At 38.9% G+C, this 23,761-nt stretch overlaps 1 protein-coding gene across 2 annotated transcripts in view; it reads left to right on the forward strand.

The window, feature by feature from the left end:
* CXADR (CXADR Ig-like cell adhesion molecule) overlaps positions 1 to 23,334 on the forward strand; it is a 32,755-nt gene extending 9,421 nt beyond the window's left edge. The window contains exons 2-8 of one of the 2 annotated variants that reach the window (XM_066340721.1): positions 6,218 to 6,387; positions 7,058 to 7,262; positions 7,627 to 7,782; positions 8,776 to 8,898; positions 9,180 to 9,318; positions 9,678 to 9,864; positions 22,204 to 23,334. In XM_066340721.1, coding sequence (XP_066196818.1) covers positions 6,218 to 6,387; positions 7,058 to 7,262; positions 7,627 to 7,782; positions 8,776 to 8,898; positions 9,180 to 9,318; positions 9,678 to 9,864; positions 22,204 to 22,245 — 1,022 coding nt within the window. In that variant the 3' untranslated portion in view covers positions 22,246 to 23,334. Of the gene's footprint in view, positions 1 to 6,217; positions 6,388 to 7,057; positions 7,263 to 7,626; positions 7,783 to 8,775; positions 8,899 to 9,179; positions 9,319 to 9,677; positions 13,156 to 22,203 lie in introns of those variants that run through there. The other variant, XM_066340720.1, reaches the window with a different exon arrangement.
* Positions 23,335 to 23,761: the final 427 nt, after the last annotated feature.

The following is a 23,761-nucleotide window of genomic DNA, read 5'->3' on the forward strand; positions in this document are numbered from 1 at the left end:
CTGATGCCAGAAACATTCATGCCAAATTTAGGTGCACACTTATATTTGTGTAAGCCAGCAGTGCAGAATTTCAGTGTGTCCTGATTAAATAAGAAAATATTAAATGCCTAAGTAATTTGATACTTTGCTTTAATCTAATGCTTTGCTTAGTGTTGTTTATTAGTATATATCACAGCTCTGCTTATGTCTGTGTTGAAATGAAGAAAGTTTTGCTCCATTTAATTTTTTTAATCTGCTTTCTGTTTTGAAGATTTTTATACTAGAAAACAGCTTCTATCAGATTCCATAAAATATTTGATTTTCCCTAGATTATTCTTAATAATGATGTAGTTTGCTGTACTCCGTTCTACTTGAGTGATACTTGAAGGTAAGCTCAGATATTCAGGAGGAAAGAGTTTTTCTAAAGATTGTCTACAGATTTGCACCTCTTCAGAAATCATATGAAAAAATTGTTCAATCATACAGATATAGTTTGCAATGCTCTTTAGGGTCAGTTCCCCAGAAAAAGAGTATTTTATTTCACCTTAGACTTAAATCTGAATGTTCAGAATCCAAATAGTGTATTTACATCTTACTTCTTCTAATACAAGCTTTTGTAATGGATAATACTTATTATTCTTCATCAAGGGAAGGGTGCTTGTCTTTTCTCATCTAGTCACAAATATTAATCCTTTTGTTTGCCACAGCTAAATATGTCACATGCTCTCCTTGCAAAATCCTTTTAAAACAATATGCAGTCATTTGGATCAGGTGCACTTCAAAGTTGACTTTCAGGGGTCTTCTTGAGAGTTTGTTGTGTATGTCTGACTCTACACTTTGCAGTGATTTATTTTCTGCAGTTAGAAATTAGATATTTTAATGCTAAGCATATTTGAATAAGGGAGATAAATGACTTGAGTCACTTACCTGCATCTGAAACAGAAGAGGTGTCTGAAAAGGGTCTGAAATTTTGTCTCTTGAACCATGCTAACAAAAAGAAATACAAACCTTCCTTCAGCTTGTGATAAAATGTCTGCCTATCATGCACCAGCAGGTGGATACCGCAGTGGATCCACTCATGTTTTGAGGAGCATACTAGGAGAATGAAATAAATAGAATCTCCCTGATCTGAGTGGAAACTGAAGGGCGAAATCTTAGGAAAAATGGAGAAAATGTCATCTTGTCACTGTGCATGTTGGCTTCATGTAGATCTTTAATGCAGTTGCAGAATTGTTTGTGTTGGACGTGACCGAGGTCACATCCAACCTTCTGCTCCAAACAGCATCAACACTGAGTACTTTGGTCTTCTCTGTATCAGCTATCACCTGTACTATTTTCTCTCTGATTCTTTACTGCTCATGTAATAGTAGAAGGTTTTCATGTGGCCCTGGAGGTCCCATGCTGCTTTCAGCTTTGGCTGTGTTTTGACTTCCCTGGCAGGGGTGCTGCATGCCTGGGCAATGTTTGTGCATTCTTCCCCTGACAGACTGTTCTTCCTTCTTCCTCCTTAGGCCAAGCTGCTGATTGATCTGTTTATTTTGCTGGGTTTTGGGATGTACTCCTCCTGTGGTTAGCAATTGGCCTTAAATACCCTCTCTCCCCTTCCCTGGAAGGTTTCTTGAGCTTTTTTTGCTTTTTAGGACTGGATGCCACAGAAGTCCAGCTACTGGGTAAGTCATATGAAGTGTAGGGTCTATGCTGGACTTGCCTTCCTCCTCTCAGGGTTTTAAACTTCACTATTTCATGGTCAAGGTTGCTGTTGATCCCATCCCAGGCGAGTTCTTAGGGGTTTTTCTTGAAAGCAATCTCAATAAAGTATCAAGTGGGGATTGACTCATTTAGTGCTGTTTTTCCCTGAAATCTTTCAGAAACCTCTTGCATTTTGTATCCTGCTGTGTAACTCTTCTAGCAGATGTCACAGAGGTGAAATAATAACCAGTCTCTGTCGTTTTTAGAAACTTTCTGAAACTGCTGAAACAGTTTTCATCAGTTTTCTTACCTGAATCAGGTGATTTGTAACAAACTTTGGCTGTGATGTTGTCCATACGGTCCTTTCCTTTAATCCTGCCCCACAAGCTCTTAGCCAGCCACTTGTCTGTCCTGTAGAACAGCTTTTTGTGTTCCAGCTGCTCCTGCAGGTAGAGGGCAGGTCACCTGCTGTTTGTTCTTCACTTCCTGGCTTTGTTAAAAAGCTTGTGTCCATTCATGACAAAGTGCTGGTCGTGCAAACTGTCCCACACGCCTCACCCTGGTGGCAGCTCTGTGTGCAGGTGCTGTAGGTGGCTTCCCTTTTAACATGCTTTATTCTCACCAGAGCCTTCGTTCCTCCAGCCAGCTGGACCAGGTACTTCCCATGGCTCAGTTCTATTCCCTCCCTGAGTGCCAAGTTCCATTCACATTCCCTGGGAGGTCTCTCATTTACAGTGCTCGTCACCAGCTCTGAAGAGGTTGTTCAGAACCCGCTCCCTCGAGTGGATCCTATCTCTGACTGGGCAGCCCTTGGTTCTCAGGGGTACTTACGGCCATAAAAGTTAAAGTGCTCCTTGCAGTGCCAATCCTGTAGTGAGTTCTTGACTCGAAGTATGTGTCTCCACAAGCCTTTTTCCCCTCACAGGAAAAGAGCAAGGAGAGTAAGTGTCACCTGGGATCCCATGTCCCGCTTTGCCCCTGGAGTTTTCTAGTCACACTTTTTGCTCCAGGTCTCTGTTAATAGCAGGTAATAAATAATTAAGTGGGAAAAGAAGAAAAAAGAAAAGAAGGCACTAGTGGTGATGTAATAAGGGTCGGAGGACCCTTGACAATCTGACATGTCGAATCTGGCCAAGCCTCCTTCTCCAGCATATCTGGCAGCAGATGTGTGTCTTCCCTGCAGAAGGGATCTCCAACTGGCATTACCTGCCCCTCCCTTGTGTTGCTCAGTCCAAGCCCAGCTAGCTCTGACATGTACCTTAATTGAGAAGCTTGCTGCATCTGCATGCTGATGTTGACCAAAAAAAAAGTTGGAAAAAAGCTTTGTGTTGGCAGCCTTAGTGTAAGAAAAACACTGTGAAACACTAGTGTAATGAAAAAGAGGTGTTGGGAGATGTGGAGTAAGAAAAGAATTGAGATTTATGGAAAAGCTGATCATTAGAAGGCTCAGACTAATGTTTGAGTACCTCTCAGCAGCTAGTGTGTGATGGAAGCTTCACGTGCAGGAATGATTGTTGGGTGTTACCCTGAGGACTGTGCTTTAGCTTTCATTGATATGTTTGCATGCAGTCATTGTGCATGAAAATACTAACTGGACTTCAAAGGTATTAAAAACCGAAACTTTAAAAAGATTTTTTGTGATAATCTTCTATTTTGGACAAGGCTCTTCAAGCTATTGGGTTCTACTTTTATTTGGCACGTGAGTTACTATGTCGATTTATACGTTTGGATCAGAGGAATGAGTGCTGTAGTAGAAACTGAAATGTTTGCTATTTCTGGCTTTTAGAGCACTTGGGCCAAGCTGCCAGGCAGTGAGTGATAGGTGGGATGACTGGAGTCTAGTTTCCTAGGAGTGTGTCTTTGAAATGTAGTACTTCCACCTCCTAACAGAATTTTTCTTCCCACTTGCCACTTTCTCAGTGTTCTGCCATGAAACTGTGTAATGTCCACTTTGAAATTATACTTGCTTGAATTGTCTGGCAATGAAGAGGCAAGAGATAATTGAAGAATCTAATGCTTCTTAGCTATGTCAGTAGAAATGAATACTTGGGGGATTTCTGGTTGTAGTGGACTGTTATTTCTGCTTTTATATTTGTTTGAAATTGTCAAAGAGATGAACAAGTAACAGCTGAAGAGAGAGAGAAATAAAACATTGATTGTACAAGTTCCATTTGTTTAGAAAAGTGGTCAAAAAAAATCAACACATGGATCCTCATCTGTCCAGTTTGTTTTGGGTGTGTTGTGTTTCAGCAGGTATCAACTGAAAATAGAGGGGTTGATACTTTTTAGTAGTAGGGATGTGTCACAGTGTCCTTAGAGTATGATGCTCTTACCCACTGTCTGCTGTGAAAAAGCAGATTTGTGCTCTTACGTGAATTTTTGTCCCATTTGTGAAATTCTCAGCAGGTTCTCTTGTGAGGAGGGAGAAGCAAATGTGTTTGCTGTGGAACTTCAGATGGCAAAGTGACTGTGACTGGAAATGCTGCCACAGAGCAGCAGCTCTGCTTCAGTGATTTAGTTCAGAATGAAGGCTTCTGATTTCCCAGGTTACAGATTTGAGGCTTTTAAGGAAGTAGCATCATAATGTATTTCATGATCAGTCACTTAAACTGTACTTGAGTTCACATCCCTTTCCTTTAATATAATAACACTGAAGATGCAGAAAGATGCAGAAATGCAATTGGGAGATGAACCTGAGAATATTGTATTACAGTTCCCTAATCTGTAAAGCCATGGGGGAAAGGTAAACAGGGTATGGCAGTCACTGAAAAAACAGTTCAGGAATTTACATTAATAATTTAAATGCTACTGTGTGTTATGGGAACATGAATGTTCTTTAAATCTACCCATAAACAGAAGGAGTAGTAGTGTTGTCTTTGCTTGTTCAGAGGTCTGGAATGGCTAGTTTGGAAATCTGAAAATATTCTTTAGGAGGGGACAGGATTGTGACAAGTCAACTGGTACTCATGGAGACCACTTATTTAGGGAACAGTATTAATTCAACCTAGTAGCAGAGAATGAGTTGTTCAGATCTGTTTACTGTGGTCAAAACCAAGGTGGTACAAACCTGTTGAAGTTGTCTTTGAAAAGGTGTACATGGTTGGTAAGAGATGTTGCGTGTAAATCCCTTCCCTGAGAGTTGATGTGAGTTTTTTTTGGTCAACGTTTCTTTTTTTCCTCTTTTTTTTGTTTCTTCCCCCAGACTGAAGGTAATGTCATGAAAAGTAATACCATGAATGGCACAAAACATAATAATCCTACCTATTTTGTTAGTAATCAACTATTGTGAAGGCCTTTTCTTGCAGGCTGTAGTCTGGAATTTAGTATGTTAAATGATTCCTCTTTCTAAAGGATTTTTTAAAATCCTTTAGAAAGAGGACTGTTAAAGATCCTATTATTTTGTCATCAGGAAGAGAATGCAAAGACCTGCTAGAGAGCAAAATTTTAATAAAGCAGAAGAATATCTGCTGGGTCCCTTCCAACACACCATATTCAATGATCTACTACAGAAAGCTCCTCTACTATATGGAGAAATGCAAGTTAGAACATAAAAGCACTGTGTAAAATGATTTTAAACTTTTTCATCTGAGACTGTTACTTTACACCTGTAAAAGACACAAGGCCATGTGTCTTCCTCTGCTGGTGGCCTTGCAGCTCTTGTGGCTGTGGTCCCATCTGTGTGTCCATCTAGCAACCTGCACACATAAAATGACTGAAACTCTGATCTTGGTTTCCAGCAAGGTGGACAAAACAGTGGATGTAACAGTGTCAAACCTGTTTCCATAAGAGCAAAGGGTATGCTTTCCACATCTTGGCTGTGATGTGCAAGCCTGTGCACTTGATATAAGGGAAGCTTGTGTTTGTGGTGAAAGAGGGGGAATCTTGCTTCAGGCCTTCTGAGTAGCTCTTTTTGTGTCACTATATGGACTCTCTTTCAGGATTTAATTGAGGAAAATTTGTTGTTTGGAAGCATGTTTGCCTAGAGGCATTCAGATAAGGATTGCACAGCCTTTTTAGAGGACTAAAACAAGCAGAAAAGACAAACAAATAAAAAAAAAACTCGTTGAGATTTTTGGAAAAGATTAATTTGTCCTCTATCTCCGTGTAGACAGAGGAGCCCTCATAACTAAAAGCAAAGAAACTTGCTTCCAACCCAGGAATTCTCAAGCATTCTATCCTGACAGACTTCATTGCTGTTCCATACTTTCATTTTACAGTGAGGAAGTAATGGTAAGGTGATTGTGTAGTGACTTGAAAACCTGCTGCTGAAAATGTTAGCTTCAATTTGCGTGGGATGTGAATTGTGGGGGGAAAAAATAAAAGAAAAAAAAGAAAATGCTAAGGCTTGAAAGATGTAGCTGCTTGTTGGATGTAATTCCAAATGGGCAGCATGGGATTTTCACTGTGTTGGATGACAGGGTCTGCACAGGCTCTCTTCAGCAGTGGCAAGTCTGACTGATGGTGTGATTTCTATACAGGAAAATAGGAGCACTTACAGTGAAGAACTGCATGTGACTTGTTTTCAAAACATAAACCTACATTTTTATAGGTCTGACAAGAAGCCTAACTATAACTTCAGCTGACCAATCAATGTTTGAAAAAGCACAAGGAGAGAAAGTTACATTGCCATGTACTTTTGAACTCTCGGAAGAAGATGAAGGTCCACTAGATATTGAGTGGGTATTGATACCAGCAGATAATCAAAAGAGGGAACTAATAGTAAGTAGACACTTCCTTTTGCACATTGTTAATTCAGTTGTTTGAATAAGTGAATGTATGAGGTTTGTTACTGACTTTTTAAACTTCCACCTTTTCAGGTTGGGATGCTTGTGATCTTAAATTGCTTTGAAGCACCAGTCACATGAAATCTAGTGGAAGTTTTGAAATACCAGATTAAGGATGAAATGTCAAGACATTTTTCACTATAAACGCTCCTTCTAATGAAGAGCTCCCAAATTAAATACACTTCAGTTCCAAAAAGCAAACTTTGCTTTTGTACCTGCATTATCTTCCTTATCAAAAATATATTCATGAGGACTTAATTTTAAATATATTAACTCTTTTAATTATTAATGCTTTCCTGTCTTTGAAAGCGCTGTAAGTAAGATGATTCATATTAGTAGGCAGGTTTTGCAGAATTAAATTGGAGCAATTCCAAAGTTTTCTTTCAGTCAGGAGTCAGTGCTGACATAGGTACTTGGTCAGGTGTTTGGTTGGAGTATTCACTTTATTGCTGAGTGTGATGATATTTCAAAGATGGATATATCCAACCGTGTTTTATTTCTGGGGTTAAAGCTATGGAAAGAAACTCAAGAATTCAGAGACTCAATTATTTAAATTTTTTGCACACTAAGTAGATTTCTGAATCATGTTTCCTTTTTTTTTATAGATAATTATGTATTCTGTAGACAGAGTTTATGATCAATATTATGCTGCTACGACTAGGCGAATGCAGTTTAGTAATCTTGATCCCAAGTCTGGTGATGGTTCGTTGGATATCCTGAATTTAAAAGCAGCAGACACTGGCACATATCAGTGCAAAGTGAAGAAGGCTCCTGGAGTTCAAAGCCAAAAAATACAGTTGACTGTACTTGGTAAGATAATTTCTTTCCTTAAATTTTCAGTGATGTTTTTTATGTGCTTATTTCACCCTGTTTTCAGTGTCTGGAATGAAACAGTTGGGCAGCGTTGTGCTGAATCTGTAGTGATTATGGTCTTTAGCCTTGGGAGGGATGGGCATAATTCTGTGTTCTGGGAAATGAAGGGACTGATATTTAGAATAACAGGCATTTTTAGAAACTCTGCACCTGAATTGCATTTCACAGAAAAATCATTCTGTGTGTTGAAATGGTTCATGGCACCAACTTTATCTTTCACAAAATGTCCTGGCTACTACAATACAACTAGCAAACGTTTTGGTTGTGGCTGTTATTAACTCAGTGATGTTTTGTTTATCAGTAAAGCCAGCACGGACTAAGTGTTCCATTGAAGGATCACAGGAGATCGGAAAGGACGTTACCTTGAAATGTGTGTCCCAGGAGGGATCCCCACTCTTGTCTTACGACTGGAGGAGAGTCTCTGGCACACAGCATCTTCCTGCCACTTCCGTGCTGAGTACTGTCACACTTCATTTATTACTCTGAAACACTTGAAAAGATTGCAATAGTATTTTTGGCTTAGCCTGACTTGTAAGCATCTGGGGGTTAGTAGTACTGTAGAGGAGTCAAGATTAAAATGTCACTTCTGCCATCTAACAAAACTGACTTTGAAACAAGCTGGAGTTGATTATGGTTTTTAATTCATGCTTGGAAATGTTTCAAGCTTCAAGTTGAGATTATTACCATTAGGCTGCAGTATGATGTTCACCTGTTCCCAAAGGTTGCCAGTTCGTCTGCTTGCTGATGGCTTTGCTTTTGTGCTTAAGGGGACAATAGGGAATTCAGATGTGCCTTCAATTTGATTTAAAACAGGCAAAAAAAAATCTCAATTTTTTGTAAGCTTCTCCACTCTATTAAAGTATGTAGTATCTTAAGATACAAATCCCTAAAAATCAGTAAAAGGAAGAACGTAATACTGTTCTTAATTTTGAACTTGACTCCTAGTCTCCTATTTGATGTCTCTTATTTCTTGTTTTGACAGTGAATCAGTTGATCATTAATGCCCTTCTCTGTCCCACCCAAGAGTTTAGGCTACTTTTGTTATATTCCTCCTTTCTCCACATCCCAAATTTGGCTCATGGTAACAAAAAGAGCAATTGGCAATATCAGTGCTGGACAAGAATGAGTGGGAAATTGTGTAAAAGTGACTTGTAACTCACTGAAGCCATGTTAGTTTGGGGGCTGTGAATGTAGTTTTGGGGGCACGGTGTGTTCTGAAGAATCTAGACAGTACCTAACTTGTTCATCAGAGCAAGTCAAATGCTGTGGAATACATTTATAATTGGGTAAGACTTTTACAAACAATAGCATTTTACAGCATGATGGAACTGGTTTAATCTGGATGTTTTTCAAATAGTATTTTTGAGTTAAGATTTCAAGTGTATGCTGCTTCAATAATTCTGTGATGTTAAATATGGAATGGTCAACCTCTACCTTCTATTGTTTGTAGATAAAAACACAGGAGAACTTCTTCTGAAAAACGCCTCTCAAGAGTATTCTGGTAGATACAACTGTGTGGCCTCAAACAGAGTTGGCACGGATGAATGTTCTGTTGAGCTGAATGTCACCCCTCGTAAGTGTTTGCTGTGTAACAGTCACACAGTGCTCTTGTGTTAACACTGAACAGTCTTTTCTCTCAGCTCCTAAAAGGTTAAAACCCCCCAAGGCTGTTATGGAACTTGTGGGTGCCACTTCAGGTCTTACTTTTTGAAATGCATGTGATTGAGCACTCCCCCTCTGATTCAGTGATGTATTATTGACCTGCCTCATGTGAAACATACTGGGTTTAATGTTAAAAGAAAGGTCTTATAACTTTGATGTTTAACAAGCAGTATTGTTATTTGTCTATTCTAGCCGTAAATACAGCTGCTATCATTATTGGAGCTATTATTGGAACTCTGCTGGGTCTCTCTATCTTGTGTTCTATCATCTTCTGTTTCTGTAAGAAGCACAGAGAGAAGAAATACGAGAAGGAAGTACATCATGATATCAGGTAACAACGTGTCCCTGGTTTCTGAGCAGTATTACTGGGAAATTAACTTTTAAATGTGTATTTCTGCAAATAAGTTACTTAACAGTTGAGATTTCTGTCTTAATCTGGAAAGCTTATTATAACACACTAATGGCTTGTCAGAGAACTTTTTGTGGTTTGTCCAATTTCAGCAAACATTTTAGGGGCTGTGAATATTGAGGGATTTTGAGAAGGTTTTGTTACTTTAAAGGGAGATATGAGGATATTTTTGACGGCCGCATTAGAATAGAAAAAAACCAAACTGAATATTTGTTTTAAAGTAACAGTGACTGAAGTCTCATACTGCAACTGACTTTTTTTTTTGGTTTTGTTCATTTCAGGGAAGATGTTCCACCTCCCAAGAGTCGCAGTTCTACAGCTCGCAGCTACATCGGCAGCAATCGTTCTTCCCTGGGCTCCATGTCGCCCTCCAACATGGAAGCATATACCAAAACTCCATACAGCCAAGTCCCAAGTGAAGACTTTGAACGTACTCCTGCTCAAAATCCAGCCTTTGCACCTTCAAAGGTAGCTGCACCTAATTTGAGTAGAATGGGAGCTGTTCCTGTGATGATTCCAGCACAAAGCAAAGATGGGTCGATAGTATAAAATACTATTAATTTAAAAGCTGTTTTTTAAAGTGTTCATTGTAAGTATTAGAGAAAACTACTGTGTTCCATCCCTCATTTAAACACTGGCATGAAATTTTCCTTGAAGAAAATGTACAAGTTAGTTTGAAAAGCCACCAATTCTTATATTTAATTTTAAACTTATTTGCATATGACGGTTGAACTATTTGCTAAAAGCATCAAAGTTCACAAATAAATATCAGACACTGAAGGTATTTAGACCTCTGGTAGGTTGCTGAGGAGGCTCTGACACTGTCAGCTAATGTACAGTTCTGAATGTGTAACAGTGAGACACAGGTGAGAGGTAACAAAAGCATTTCATGTGTAGACCATGAAGTTTCTCAGAGTTCCTGAGACTTTATTCTGTTGTGGAATAACAGAAATATTTTAACTTGGCCATTGTCTGGTATAGTTGCAGGGGGCTGAAATACCAGGGATTAGTTTGAATTCTGTTCAAGTTGAGTATTTATGTGGTTATTTAACCTGGTGATGTTTGTTTGGAGTACTTGAGCTCTTATTGCAGGGGCAGACAGTTATTTGATTGGTTCAATTAATTTAATTAATCTGTTCTGAATTTAAAATGGCAGTGAGTGGAAGTGTGACAGGAAACCTTGCAAGTTCTTTGAAGCACAATTTTACAGTAACTGGTTCTGGTCCTGTCAGATTACTTTAATACTTATGTTATCTGATGCAAAAGGTCCTATCAGGTTGTTGGTAGAGGTATCTAAGCTCTAAAACCTAGGACCAACTGTTACTGTCACAGTAAGAATGAATTAATGTATCTTTATGCATTTATAAATGTATCTTTTAAGTTAATTTTACCTTGCATTTTCCAATACCTGGTTAGATATTAAGGCAGTGCTCTTAGCTTTCTTTCCAAAGCTATTTCCTAGAAGCTCCATGGGGACTTGATCAAGCCTGTTAAGTAACTGATATTTGATGGCTGTCCTCTTGCTCTAACCACTGTGGAAACAACTTTTCTCATATGCACCTAAGCAGCAGTCAGTCCTTGTTCAAGATGCTAATGTCTGGCCTTATGATTTTCAAGGAATTCAAAGCTCCTTTTTTCTTGCCTCTTCAAGAAGCGAGAAATTTGTCCTAAATATTCTGAACCAATGTTCAGACTGTAGAGAGCAAGGGTTTCATATAGCTGAGAGGAAATAATTACCTAGCATTGTTAAAACAAATCTCATGTTGTAAGATTGAAAATGCTTCTTCCCGATTTTTGCAAACTTAAAGCAATACAGGAGAAACACAACAATTCCTTGTCTTACTTTCACTTGTATTTAAGGACTTCTGGTAGCTTCTGATGGCTGTTATGTACCTGCAAAAGCTCCATTTAAAACTCAGTACAATTCAGTTTGAATCTGAATTCTTTTTTCCTTCCTGTTTTCTCCCTTCTTTATCTTGTGCTGGGGAGCAGGGTGGGGAGAGCTCTTTTAGCTTACTCTAGCTAGAGGTGTTGAACTGCAAGGTATTTTGGAAAACTGTAAATGCATTACAGTATGTGCATTGATGTTGATGAAGGAAATATCTGAATAGCCTGTTGAAAGATGTTTGGGATTATTTGTGTGTAGCAACACTGAGAGAGAACAGCATTACCCCAGACTTCTAGGTTTGGTATCTGCTTATCTGTAGCTGCCTATAGATCTGTGATGAATTCTTTGGCTTACTACTAAATGCTTGTCCTATCTGTAAATAGGTGCACAATTTTTGGCTGGCACTATTAATGTAAAGAAATTCCCCTGCCCGTGGCAGTGGTTGGTACAAGGTCATCTTTAAGCTCCTTATAACCCCCAAAATTTCATGGTTTTAACATACCCTTCATACTGAATTTAGAAACTTGAATGGCTATTAAATAATATAGAATTAGTTTTACACATTTGGGACTTTTTTAGATTGTAAACTGATACTGTTAGAGATCAGATTTTTTATCTTTCATGTGTGCCTTGTCAATAAACTTTGCCTGATTGTAACTTCAGTTTTTATGAAATTTCTGGTGCCTAAACATACTGTATGAACAGGTGCTTAGATGGTACAGTTCTTAAAACATGACACTGTGATCTGATTTCTTGATTCTTATGTACTATTTATACCTCTTCATGCCTGTTTTTGGATGTGAACTTCAATGTCTCTCTCTCTGTATTGTTCTGTATTTCAAAATGTCACTTAACTCCTCAATTGCTAATTATGATTTGAGTGTTTGTGTTCCTGAAAGCTCTTCAGTTGTTGTACCAATGAGAGGGACGATTGACTCTTATTTATGTGGAAAATAATAGGCTTAGTAAATGTGCCAAACATAGCTTCTGAAGAACTATAGATGAGGAGACATCTTTTTGCATCCAATTATTGTGTTAGAAGAGACTTCCAAGATGTTAATCATACACTGATTGTTTACCTTGAAACTAAGGCCTTTCTTAATGAAAAGGGTATAGTTACTACAAATACAAGTTGAGTGCAAGACTAAACAGAATCACAGACTGAGAGAGAGCTATAAACCTAAGGAACCAGGCAGCAAACCTACTAAATTTGGTTCTGTGTGTTTTTTGGTGGTTTCAGGTTTTTTTATAAATTAATCTTTTGTTTGGTTTGGTTTGGTTTTGGTTTGGCCTGAGACCCTGTAACTTAGAGTCAGGTAAGCCCTAGGACACAGACTCAGAAACCTGTCTCAGTAAAGCACATGGAGCAGAGTTTACACATGCTTGATGCTCTGTCAGCTTGTGCAAAATAATAAATGGGCAGAAGGACAGCCTGACGTGCCCTCAGAGCCTGGCTGTTAGGCTTAGCAGCCTTGACAGTGTCTTTCTATTTATGTAATTGCATGGAAAAATGAAAGAAATGGAATCTGACACAGTCCTTATCTGAAATATAGAACCTCTGACTTGGGGTAAACTCTGCCTCAAGTTGCTATCATCATGCCTTTTTGGGTGGATGCAACACTACTATGAAAACAGAATACTGCTACTATAAATTATTTCTTTTGTCACTAGATGATTCACTTACACTGGATTATGATTCTCAAAAGCAGCTACTATATTTTAACACTAATTTCTAGCTGTGTGGGAGATGAACTGGTTAAACATGTGAGGTGTCCAATGTGACAGAGAGCTCTGCTGACAGAATGCTTTTAGGAAGTAATGGCAGCTGATACACCAGTTAGGAGGTGGCATTTTTAATGTCTCATTTTGTTTTGTTTTTTAAAAAAGAGTGGGGGGGAGGGAGGGAGGGTGGTACCATTGTGTAAATAATCTAAGTGAGCTCAAGAAACCTCTAGTTAATGTCATGACTGTAAAATTGCCTGTTGAGGACTACTATATATAGAAAGAAACCCCTCAATTTTAGCGTGGTGTGAATAAAGTGTTAGACTTGTAATACTGTAGAGGTTACGTTACACTTGTCCATATATTACAAGAGTTTCCATCAGCTTTCTGCAGTGGGTATTTAAAGATACTTGTGTGAAACTTCCTTCCCTAAAAACAAATACTTCTTCCAAAACTGTGTGGTGCACAGAAATGCCTTGTTGGAGGGGTGAAACATGACTTTTGAAAGAAATGTACAACGCATACGTCTTTCTCAGCTCTTGATAGTCTCATTCATATTAGATGTATGCTTCCTGTTTAATAGTGCAAGTAAGACTTCTGAATTGCAAGTTTTTCTGTAATGCTGAATATTGTATATTACTGGTTTCCATGACAAGCTTTTAGTTTTGTTCTGAGCAGTGTATATATTCTGGATCACTCTAGGTCTTTGTTCCAGTCTAAAGATATTACGCTATATGTGTCACTTAAACCTTGTTTTATACACTTGATAGGTGCTTTTTGGGGCCCTTTATTGAATAGTCCCCTAGCACTGAGATATAGCTCAGCTGAAATCAGAGCAATAAACAACTTCCTGGGATCCAAAATGTGATGCTATGTTACACTTCTCATGCACAAAGCATGGACTTTGAACATTGATATGAATTTCAGTATGAGGTTTTATATTCACACTTTTGGGGGAATGGTATTTTAAAATACAGGTATTGTGAGTGAATTTGTAAAAAAAAAAAAAAAAAACAAAATCCAGAATTTTAAAATGCTGTAGTTCCATGACAGACTTGTGTACTTTTTGAAATAAAACTGTTGGAGAAAACAGTAGTCTGTCTTTATTTTAAAGCAGCACTTGTATATGGCTTCAGCTTTTTCTTTATGTAATTGGAAGTGAACTAATAAATATGGCTGTGTATACCATGCTGGCATGAATAATTTTATTTATTGCTTTTTTTCCCCCCTTCAAGGCAAGTAAAGCTTTAGATATCTAAAAAGATGCACTTTAAGGTAGGATTTTTTAATTCTAGATGTAGTTCTGAAACATAAAGCTGGAAAGGAACTTTAGATTTCACCCCTCTTTATTTTAGGTAGAACTAAAAATTCCTGAAACTAATTAATCTTTTTCTTTTAAAGTTCAAACAAGCAGGTTGACAGCACTCAAAGTATATTGATAAAATGCTCCAGGTTTTTATTGTTAATTTGCCTTTCTTTCAATTTTGATGAAGCTGATTCACGATACTCTGCACCACTTGGGCCTTGTAATTTTATCTGAGATTTGATGTGATTTCTCCAGTGTCATCTCAGGTGGAGATCCAAACTCTGGCATGGGCTCTCTTTGCACTACTGGCATGTATTCAGTTCATATCATTGCAGGCATGATTAGCTTACTTTTGCTCATAATTGTATGCATGTTCATATGTTATAATGCATGCCTATCTTCATATATTAATGTGTTCTGGGCCAGGCCAGATGTTTGTCACTTCTTTGTCTATTTAAAAACCTAATACATGTGTGCGCAAGTGTGAAGTTAAATGGAGTACTGGTGGATAAACTTCTGGGATTTTTTCCCCCTTTTTTTTTTAATTTCAAATTAAGACTCCTGCTTAAATAAAAAAGGAAACCTAATAAAAAAAATGGAAGTTCAGATTTGTCTCTATTTATAGACTTCTAAGAAACCTTCCTTACGCTCTTTTTAACATCCATGTCAAGACTTGGGAAAGGACAGAAGTGTTTAACTTAGGGTGGCAGTTTTATCCCAGGTGGCTCTTGCATGCCTCAGCTGTTCCTCAGGTCTTTTATTTGGAGGATAGGTGACCGTGAACCAGAAGCTGAGTACTACTTTCAGCTTGTCTGTGAAATTCCAGTAAAAAAGCTGGAACTTTCCTGAGTGTCCTGACAGAACAGAAGGAAGCTCAGCACCAGGCAGCTTTACAGAACCTCTGTGGTCCTTTACACGAGTATTAGACAGTGCCTTGGATAAAGTGTCATAAAAAGTCTGACTGTTTGTTTCACTGAATATCTTGGCTGTATCTTTTGAGCTTACTATCTCATTTGTTTCCCTGATGGAGCAGCTTGAGTTCTTTTAAAGCTCTGTCATTATACTGATAGGCAATTAATTGCTAGGCTCTTTTAAAAAGCAGATAATAACAGCAACTGATCCTTGTTTCCCATCTGCAAAATTCATAAAGTAGAATTTTCTTTGTCAAGAAAATAGCTGATTAAGTAGCAGAAACAAGAACAGGATGAAACAAAGCATGGAATGTTGCCTACCTTTCCAAATCTGATTTTATTCTAAAACTACTTTTAGCTTGTGTATGACTGTAGGTGATGTCTCAAAACATGAAGACTTGCATCTTAATACAAAAATAATGTATGTACTTGAGTTACAATGATTCTGTTGCTGCTCTTAATTTGCTTTAGGCATTTTGCAGAATGTTGCAGGGACAACTACCAAGAGAGGATTATGAACCTTTAATTTTATAAAATAACCACTCTGGCAGAAAACTGGCCTGGAGGATTGTGTTGTCCCTGTGTCTGATTTCCATTCAAAGTCAAGTTTCTGGAAATAAGGAGCCTTTAAGTCTCTTTTGATTTTTATATCATTGGAAATCAAAGGCAGTGTCACTCCTGTAAGTTGGTATTTTGAAGACTTCAGCTTCCAGCTGTTGAAGGTCAGGTTGCTTTGGATATGCAAAGTCAGCAGTATTTAGTGGTAGCAGCTGCTATTTGGGTCCTGTTTTTTAGTGAAGTTTCTTTTGGTCCATGCTGCCTGGAGAAACAACGAAGGACAGTTGGTAGTGAGTTATTTGGGAAACAAAGCAGCACAATTCATACAGGAGCCCTGCGTGGTGCCAGGGTTGATGGATGGATCGAGGGAGGGAGGGCAGCAGCTTTGTAAGGAAGTTGAGCTTGTTGGTTACACAACTTGATTATGTAACAATTTTAAAATGTGGCAATATTAGAAGAGACATTACCAAAGATAAAATTATGTGCTTTCAGATGTTAATCTAATTTTTTCTTGGGGGAAAAAATCTCTGGAGGCAGCGTGTCCGCTGGGAAGCGCAGGGAGCTGCGCGATGCCTTGACAGTTGTCCCACTTCCAGGGCTGGATGCTGTGGAGCTGCAGGCAGGGCAGAAGCTGAGTGCTCTACCTGAAGGGTATTCTACTCTCTTTCCCAGAGAATTTTTCCTAATTGCAAAACAGGGAGAAGAAAGCAGTGAGTCTGATCAGTTCCTGTGGAGCTTTGTACCGGGGATGGGAATTCTGGAAACGTGCATGAACTTTCCAGCTTCTTGGAGCCTTTCCCTAGTCTGGCTGGTAGCAACATCTGGCTTAGAGGTCTTCAGAGTCTGCAAAACATTCACTGCTTGAATTGCAAAGCCTTGTGCTCTGCCTACTATCCATAATTTCTGCAGTTGATATAACTCTGGTTATATTATTACTAACAGGAATGTATTAAGAAGCAGAAGAAAGTGGATTCTCCTGAACACTCCAAACAGGGCAGATGGTGACAGCTCAGCTTTTTGGTGCTCTGGGCACAAACATCTCCAGGGATGTGGTGGTCATTTGGGTTAGAATTTGCCATGAAGGAGGATTGAATCAGATGTTAAAGAGCTATAAAAGTAATTTAGTGCCATGACTAAATAGCTTCCAATTATGTCAGGTTCTGTGTGAGTAGGAAAGCAACTTGAGCTTTTGTTTCTTGTGGCCAGTTATTGCTGGGCAAGTGCAGTAACACCTCTTTACCACTTGTGACTTGTCCTAGTCAGTGATTTGTAATTGAAACTATTATCCCACCCAGGGATCTGAATCCCCCTATTTTGTGTCACTTGGTAATATTTTACCCGTGAAAGCACAGTTGGGATTAGTCAGATTTTAAGGAAGTTAAAGTGTGCAGCAGAACATTTGTTCCCGATGTTTAAGGGCTCTGATTGCAGTCCCAGCCACTCACAGATGACTCCTCAGGCAGCTGAGTGGGTGGTGTTTCCAAGAAGCTATTTGCTGAAGTCAAAACACTTATCCTATGTCTTACTTAGCTGTAGGAGAGCAAGATAAAGTTAATTTAGGATTTCTGTTTCCCGGTACAATAGCTCGGGTGGGAGGGAAGCCGATACCTTAGACTAGGAATAAAGGCAACTGGTGGGAATACATGAAACTACTGAATTGTTTTGACTGCCAAAGAAAATGCCACTTCTGGGCCACAGCTGGTGGTTCATGAAACATGTCAAAAAGCTTATGTTGTGGCTGCTAGCACTGCACTTCTTCTCCATAAATAAAATGCCCTTCCATGTCACTTCCAATCTTGTAATTGTCAAGACCAGAAACCGTTCATCTCATCTGTAAAATACAAAATAAAGCTTGCAATTAGTTTATTTTCACATAGTCTTCCCTCTTTCTTGTTGGTACATGAGAATAATTCAGACTTAGTAAAAGGACACAGCTTGAAATGAGCTGTTTGGTCTTGCCCTGGTTTCGTCCTTGTACTCTGTAATTCAAGAAGTTGCTCAGACATTGCAATATCTTCTGCTTCAGACTTGAGTTGTGGTTTGGGTGACCTCTTTAGGTAACCTATTTAATTTAATGATCTTGTATTCCTATTTAAGATGGGAAAGTTCACTGTGTTTAAAGCACAAAACCTCGGAGAAAAAAAAAAATTGCTGTGATTCCCATCCCGTCTCCAGCCCATTTGGAAAAAAAAGAAAGGGCTAAATATGAGTGTTTTGTATGGAAACAGTAACAAATCAATTGTGTTTGTGAATTATGAGTGTCTCCCACAGCTGATGCTTTGGCAGCCTCTGTCCCCATCTGTCCCTAAATGTGACTGGCTGTTTGGTGCTCTGCAGTGACTTTCTAAGAGTGTTTTCCAACAGAAAGCTGAGGAACCCTTTAAGGTGCCAGGTGGTTATTTTCTTATTGTTTAGTCAGGAAAATAATTGAGGTGAGAAATCTGCATCAGTTAAACCTTATTTTTTTTTAAACTAAGTTCTAACAAAAAGCTCTAGAAATGTAGAGCTGAGTTATGAATGTAATTTTTGATAGGTTTTAACAGTTGTGATGGGAAACACTGTGTTTATATCATCTGTACACGCACTGTTGGTAGGATTGAATTGCATACTTCTACATCCCTTTTATTTACTAAAAAATAGGTGTAACTATTTCCCAGTTGCCTAGTATGAAGCCGACCTTAGAGCTTCTCATTAAAATGTCAGTATTTTTCAGACTGAAGTTGTCACCAATGATGGTTCTTCGTTTGCAGCTCCTTTAGGGGAAAAAAAAAATCCTCAACTCTGTCATCAGCATGTCTGTTGGTTTTCATTTAGCAGCAAGACAATGAAAATTGTGATTCTTTTGCAGATAACCTACAGCAGTGATCTTGCTAGATTTGCATACTTGAAAGGCATCAAAGTTCTAGACAGCAATTGTTTTTAAAATCAGGGTTATGTTGCTACTTGAAGAGTTTTAGGTGTATTATGTTGAGTATGATCTTTGCACATCTGAACCGGGTGGGCAGGCAGGAATCTCAACTAACCCACTAAAATCCTTTATTCCTAGATGAAAGAGCTGGAAGGAGGCTTACAGCCTTTATGCTCAACAGCCCCTTTTGTTGCCTATTTGAAATTAGCATAATTTCCCTGCTCCTGGTGTTACCTGAGCCAGCTGGGATTGCAGCTGACAGTGAAAATTGGGTTGTTACGTTGTACATGAGAATTTAATTCTGTCAACATCTCCTGTCTGTGCCAACCATATGAGCTAGTCCATTTGCTGCTGGCTTTATAGTTTGTATATGGAGGGAAAACTGCTGAATGTGCAAGGAGGCTGAGGACATCCTAATGCCTGACATGGCTGACAGAGGCTCACTCACCAGCAATAAAAACAATAACAAAAGAATCCCAAGGCAGAGGACTCTGATTAACGAGGTGGAAAATTAGGGTTGATGTCCCGGCTCTCTCATGACTTAGCTGAGTGGTGGGTTTGTGGTTTTTTTTTTAATTTTCTATTGGCACTGACATTTCCTCTTCGTTCGTCATCTCTCCTAGCTGTTAGAATGGAGCCTTCTGTTGACTCTTTGTGACTTTTGGAACTAGGATTTCCCATCATACTGTCATTTATTTTAAAGCTATCTTTGGTGAGTCTTTTCAGTCTTCACCAGATGCCCATCTAGTACTTTTCTCCATTTCTTTCATAATCTTAGGATATTTTGAAACAGATGTATTTAAAGATAGCTCTCTCGATGAAACCATCTGTGGTTGTCTCTGTCCCCTGTTTTTTAATTCCCTCCTGACAGCAGTCACTCTTCCAGTACTTCTGGTGCTCCTTGAGTATTTCAGGTTGTGGGAAAAATAGTAGTTGAGCAGATCCCATTATGGATCCCCCAAAACCCATTTCCAATGCGAGGGCAGTGTCCTCATCACTCCACTGGGTCACTTGGTACTCCCTCACCACCTTTTCCCTGCTGCTCATGGCAGGTGGTTTGGAAAGTTGTTCTCAGAGATAATGGAAATGCAGACTCCAGATTCCCTCACTGTTACTGACACTGGAGGTGTCTAACCCTGTGTGCAACAGGCTGAGATATAACCAGAGAGATGGAAAGCTCCTTGGCATCACCTGGTGTCTGGTGTTTTATATGCTTTGCCTACAGCTTCCCACTTACACTGCTGCCTGACCTTCCTCTTTCTATCACATGCTGCCTTTTTATTCCTGCCTGTGGTATGGATTTCACTACTGGAGCAGTTTTAGGGAGATTTTTCTTTTTTTTTTCTGAATGTGGTATGTTGCTTTTGATCACGCTTTTGTAGAGGGTCACTCTTTTTATTGTCGCTTTCTATCATATTTTCTGTTCCTAACCAGTTTTACTTGCCTCTGCTTTAGGCATTAGGCACTTTAAACTACATATCATACAGTGTATTTCAAACTGGCCCCTGGTTTTCCAGCTTAAACTTGATGGGGTTATGATTGCAAGTACCTGGGCAGACAGTAGTTTCTTATTAACTCATAGTTTTCCTTGCACGATCCAAAGGACTTACCACATCTTGTTTATAAGTTACAACACCAGAGGGTGGATGTTTAATTTTTTTTATTATTATTATTTATTCTTTATCACAGCTGCATGAACAGCCTCTAGCTGCATGCTAAGGTTCACTTGCCAGACTGCATTTTTCTTAATTATGTTTTTTTTTATTGCTAGAGATTTGCTTGGATGAGAAGGAAAGGCAAAGAAAATCCAGACTGAAAGTATCAGGGCAGTGCAGCAAGGGAAAACAGATTGTGTTTGCCTTCCTAGCTCATTTAAGCATGAGATTTTAAAGAACACCTGCTTTTCCAAACAACTGGGGTATCAAGAACTATTCCCTTGTCCAGCTCAACTCTGTGTGCCATGTGGCAGAATTTTCTCCATAAGCAGGACATGCTAATGGTCTCCTGACTCCTTCATGAAATGGAGCAGAGGAGATTGGTGGAGAGACATGGTTACATGAACCTCTGCTTGCGTATCCCTGAGAAAAGCTGGATTTAGAAATGTTTTGGAGTGTAAGAGCACTGTTTCCCCAGGCTCTTCCAGCAGACTGGGATAGAATGAACTGTGTGTGGAGCAGCTAAACTTTATTTAGAAGGCATGTGCTTGCTAATTATTAACTTGAGAACTATAAATGCAAGAGGTGGAAATAGCAGCATTGCACAAAGACATGGTGCAAAGACAGGAATACAGAAAGGAATACTTCTGGCTTCAGTGTTCAGTCTCAATTAATGTATCTCTTAATATTCCCTGGAACAATAATTATGTGAACAATAGCCTGAATGAAGTTCAGAGAACAGCAGGTTCTCATGCCAGGTAATGGCTTGAAATAGAAAGAAGTCAAAGGTAATGATTTCCTGCCAGGCAGAACTTGGTGTTGCTTTGAGTCACTGTTCCAAGCCAAGTTTTGGGAAGGCACTCAGTTCCTTTTACTGTCACTTGCAACTGGAAGATTCCATTTGATGTGTAATTCTAATTGCAGCGTGACAGTGTGCAAAGAAGAAAGTGAGATGTTGCATAAATAGCCTGAGTCAGTTATTTTAATTACTGGTCTTATGGAGAAACTATTGTGGCATTGAGGCAAGTCTTAAAAAACCTGTGAGGATGGGTGTAATTATACAAAGGCCATAATAAGCTGAAATTCTGTAAGAAAATGAGATGTTTCCAGTAAACACAATACATCCACATATACATTTATGGATTATTAGTTAGGAAGAGTTTTTTCTGGTGTATTATCATGTTTGCAGAATTAATATTGTTGACTGTGGGCAGTATTTAGGTAATGGCAGCATGTAGAAAGTGCATTTTGTAGCATGGAGATGTGGCAAAAAAAGCTGAGTTATCATTTTTCTTACAGTACCAGTCTTAGACTATGACCTCAAAGAAGTCCAGAGCGGATAGAGAACTGTAGCTGGAACAAAGAATTATTTTTTATTTATCTTTGTACAGAACATTATCCCCAGAAAAGTCAATAACTATAGTCAAGGGAACCAGAGCTGATTTCTAAAGGGATGGTGAAATGAGCAAATGTGCAGGTTGGGGCAAGGCACTTTGGGAAAACTGAGTGTTCATGGCAGTAAACAACAGAACTGTGTGGTTCTTTGACAGTGCCAAGTTACTGGTATGAAACTTAGGAAAGAGACATTTAATGGATTTTGACAGGTACTTTAAAGGTGCAATGCAGTAGGTATGCACTGGGAAATCCATGAGATACTGAAAATTTCCTGTCCAGTTAAACTTACAGTTATTTATAGTCCCCTGATTTGCTGCACCACTGCATCTTTTTGCTGTCAGGTATAACCCCTAATCTGAATGACCACGAGTTGGGTGATGATCTGAATAGTGTATTTAATGACTGTGTGTTACAGTATCTAGCCTCCTGTTGATTTAGCTTAATGATATTCTTTCTTTTTGTAGTATGACATCGCACACAAGATTGGTGACATAACAGTGGTATAAACATGAAGACACAGGCATCAGTTTTTGCATGACTTTCCACTATGGTGAAACTGAAGTGCATTATGAAGTGCTGGGTTTTTTTTTTAAACTTGATCTCACTTTAGATTCAAGATTTTTAAGTAGGCTGTATTCACTTTTGTAAGTACCAAATTTTTTTCTTTTTCACATTTTTAATGCAAAGTTTACAAAGCCACTCTTGAAGTTTTTCTTACTACTTTCGTGCTGTGAAACGACTGCACCATCCCTCCTTTCTCCTTCCCCTACCCCATTCCTGGAGATGCAAAAAATTGTGAAGTTAACACAATCAACTCAGGTAGTACAAATATAGCCTTAAGCAGCAGGGTGTTAAAGAGATTGTAATCTGAAATAGAGTAGTTTTGGGTTTTCCTAGCTTTCTGGTCTGCTGATTTCATAAGGAAGTGTGTCATCTACTGAATGCTGTGGTGATACCCAGGAGGACTTACAAGCTGTGTGCAAAACGTGCTGTGTTTTGAGATTGTATATATTTTATAACACTTAATAAAATATACTTGGATGTTACAGTTAACACATGCTTCAGCATTATCTGTTAATGCAGGTGGTGTGGTAATCCATGTCTGTGCACTTCCTTATTTCTTCTGCTCCAATTTACTTGTGCAGGTGTCCAGAGGGAAGAAGAGTATGCTCTTTAAACCAGGCTGGTTATGGGCTCCCCATTGCCTCCTGCAGTGTGGAGACTTTGGGTCTTGATTTCACAATGAAAATATTGATTTACCTAACCATGTAAGGATAAAACCACTGTAATCTGATCTAATGGACTGGAATTTGCTAAATCAATTTTTGGAGCCTGGTACCCTGTGGGCGTGATATTTTCTGGGCTTGAGAATTTCTAGCTCTTCTCAAAGGAAACTTTTCAACAGTTTTCTTTTTCCCAGAACAACCTTGTGTAAACAATATTCCTTTCCCATAACAACAGGAGTTATTTCCTATTTCTGTTACTGAGCCAATGGCAGAGGTGTCAGTCCTATGGACCAATAACGTGCCTTTTAGCACAGCATGTTATAAAAGGGCTGAATGAGTTGTAAATAAAGGATTTCTGCTGCCTCCTGACTGGGTCAAGCATCTTTATTTCGTGTCCTATTGCAACAGGTACCCCGCTGGTACTTGGGAATTTTGGTAAGCCATGCCCTGTCACAATCCACACAAATCACAGCACACTGAAGGACACAGGGAATTTAGGCAGTAGCTGTGAGCGTATGTAGACTCAAACCTGCCTTTAACTACATCTGTCTGTGCTCTTGAGAAATACTGGTGTTGGTTTTTCCAACTATTGTAAATACGTAGTTATTAATTTAAATGTTAATCTAGGGGCATGTGCTACGCTGTGGTCTGAAGGCAACCACATCACAATCCCTTGTGAAACTGGTGGTTATAATGCTGAAAAGTTATTCAATTATTTTGGCTTCTGTTTTTGAGAGGAGCGCAGGTAATTCTAGAATAAACTCAGACGCTGTCAAGCACAAGTTCCATTTAATGA

This window comes from Sylvia atricapilla, chromosome 2, assembly GCF_009819655.1.
Source record: "Sylvia atricapilla isolate bSylAtr1 chromosome 2, bSylAtr1.pri, whole genome shotgun sequence".
Taxonomy (NCBI): Eukaryota; Metazoa; Chordata; class Aves; order Passeriformes; family Sylviidae; genus Sylvia; species Sylvia atricapilla.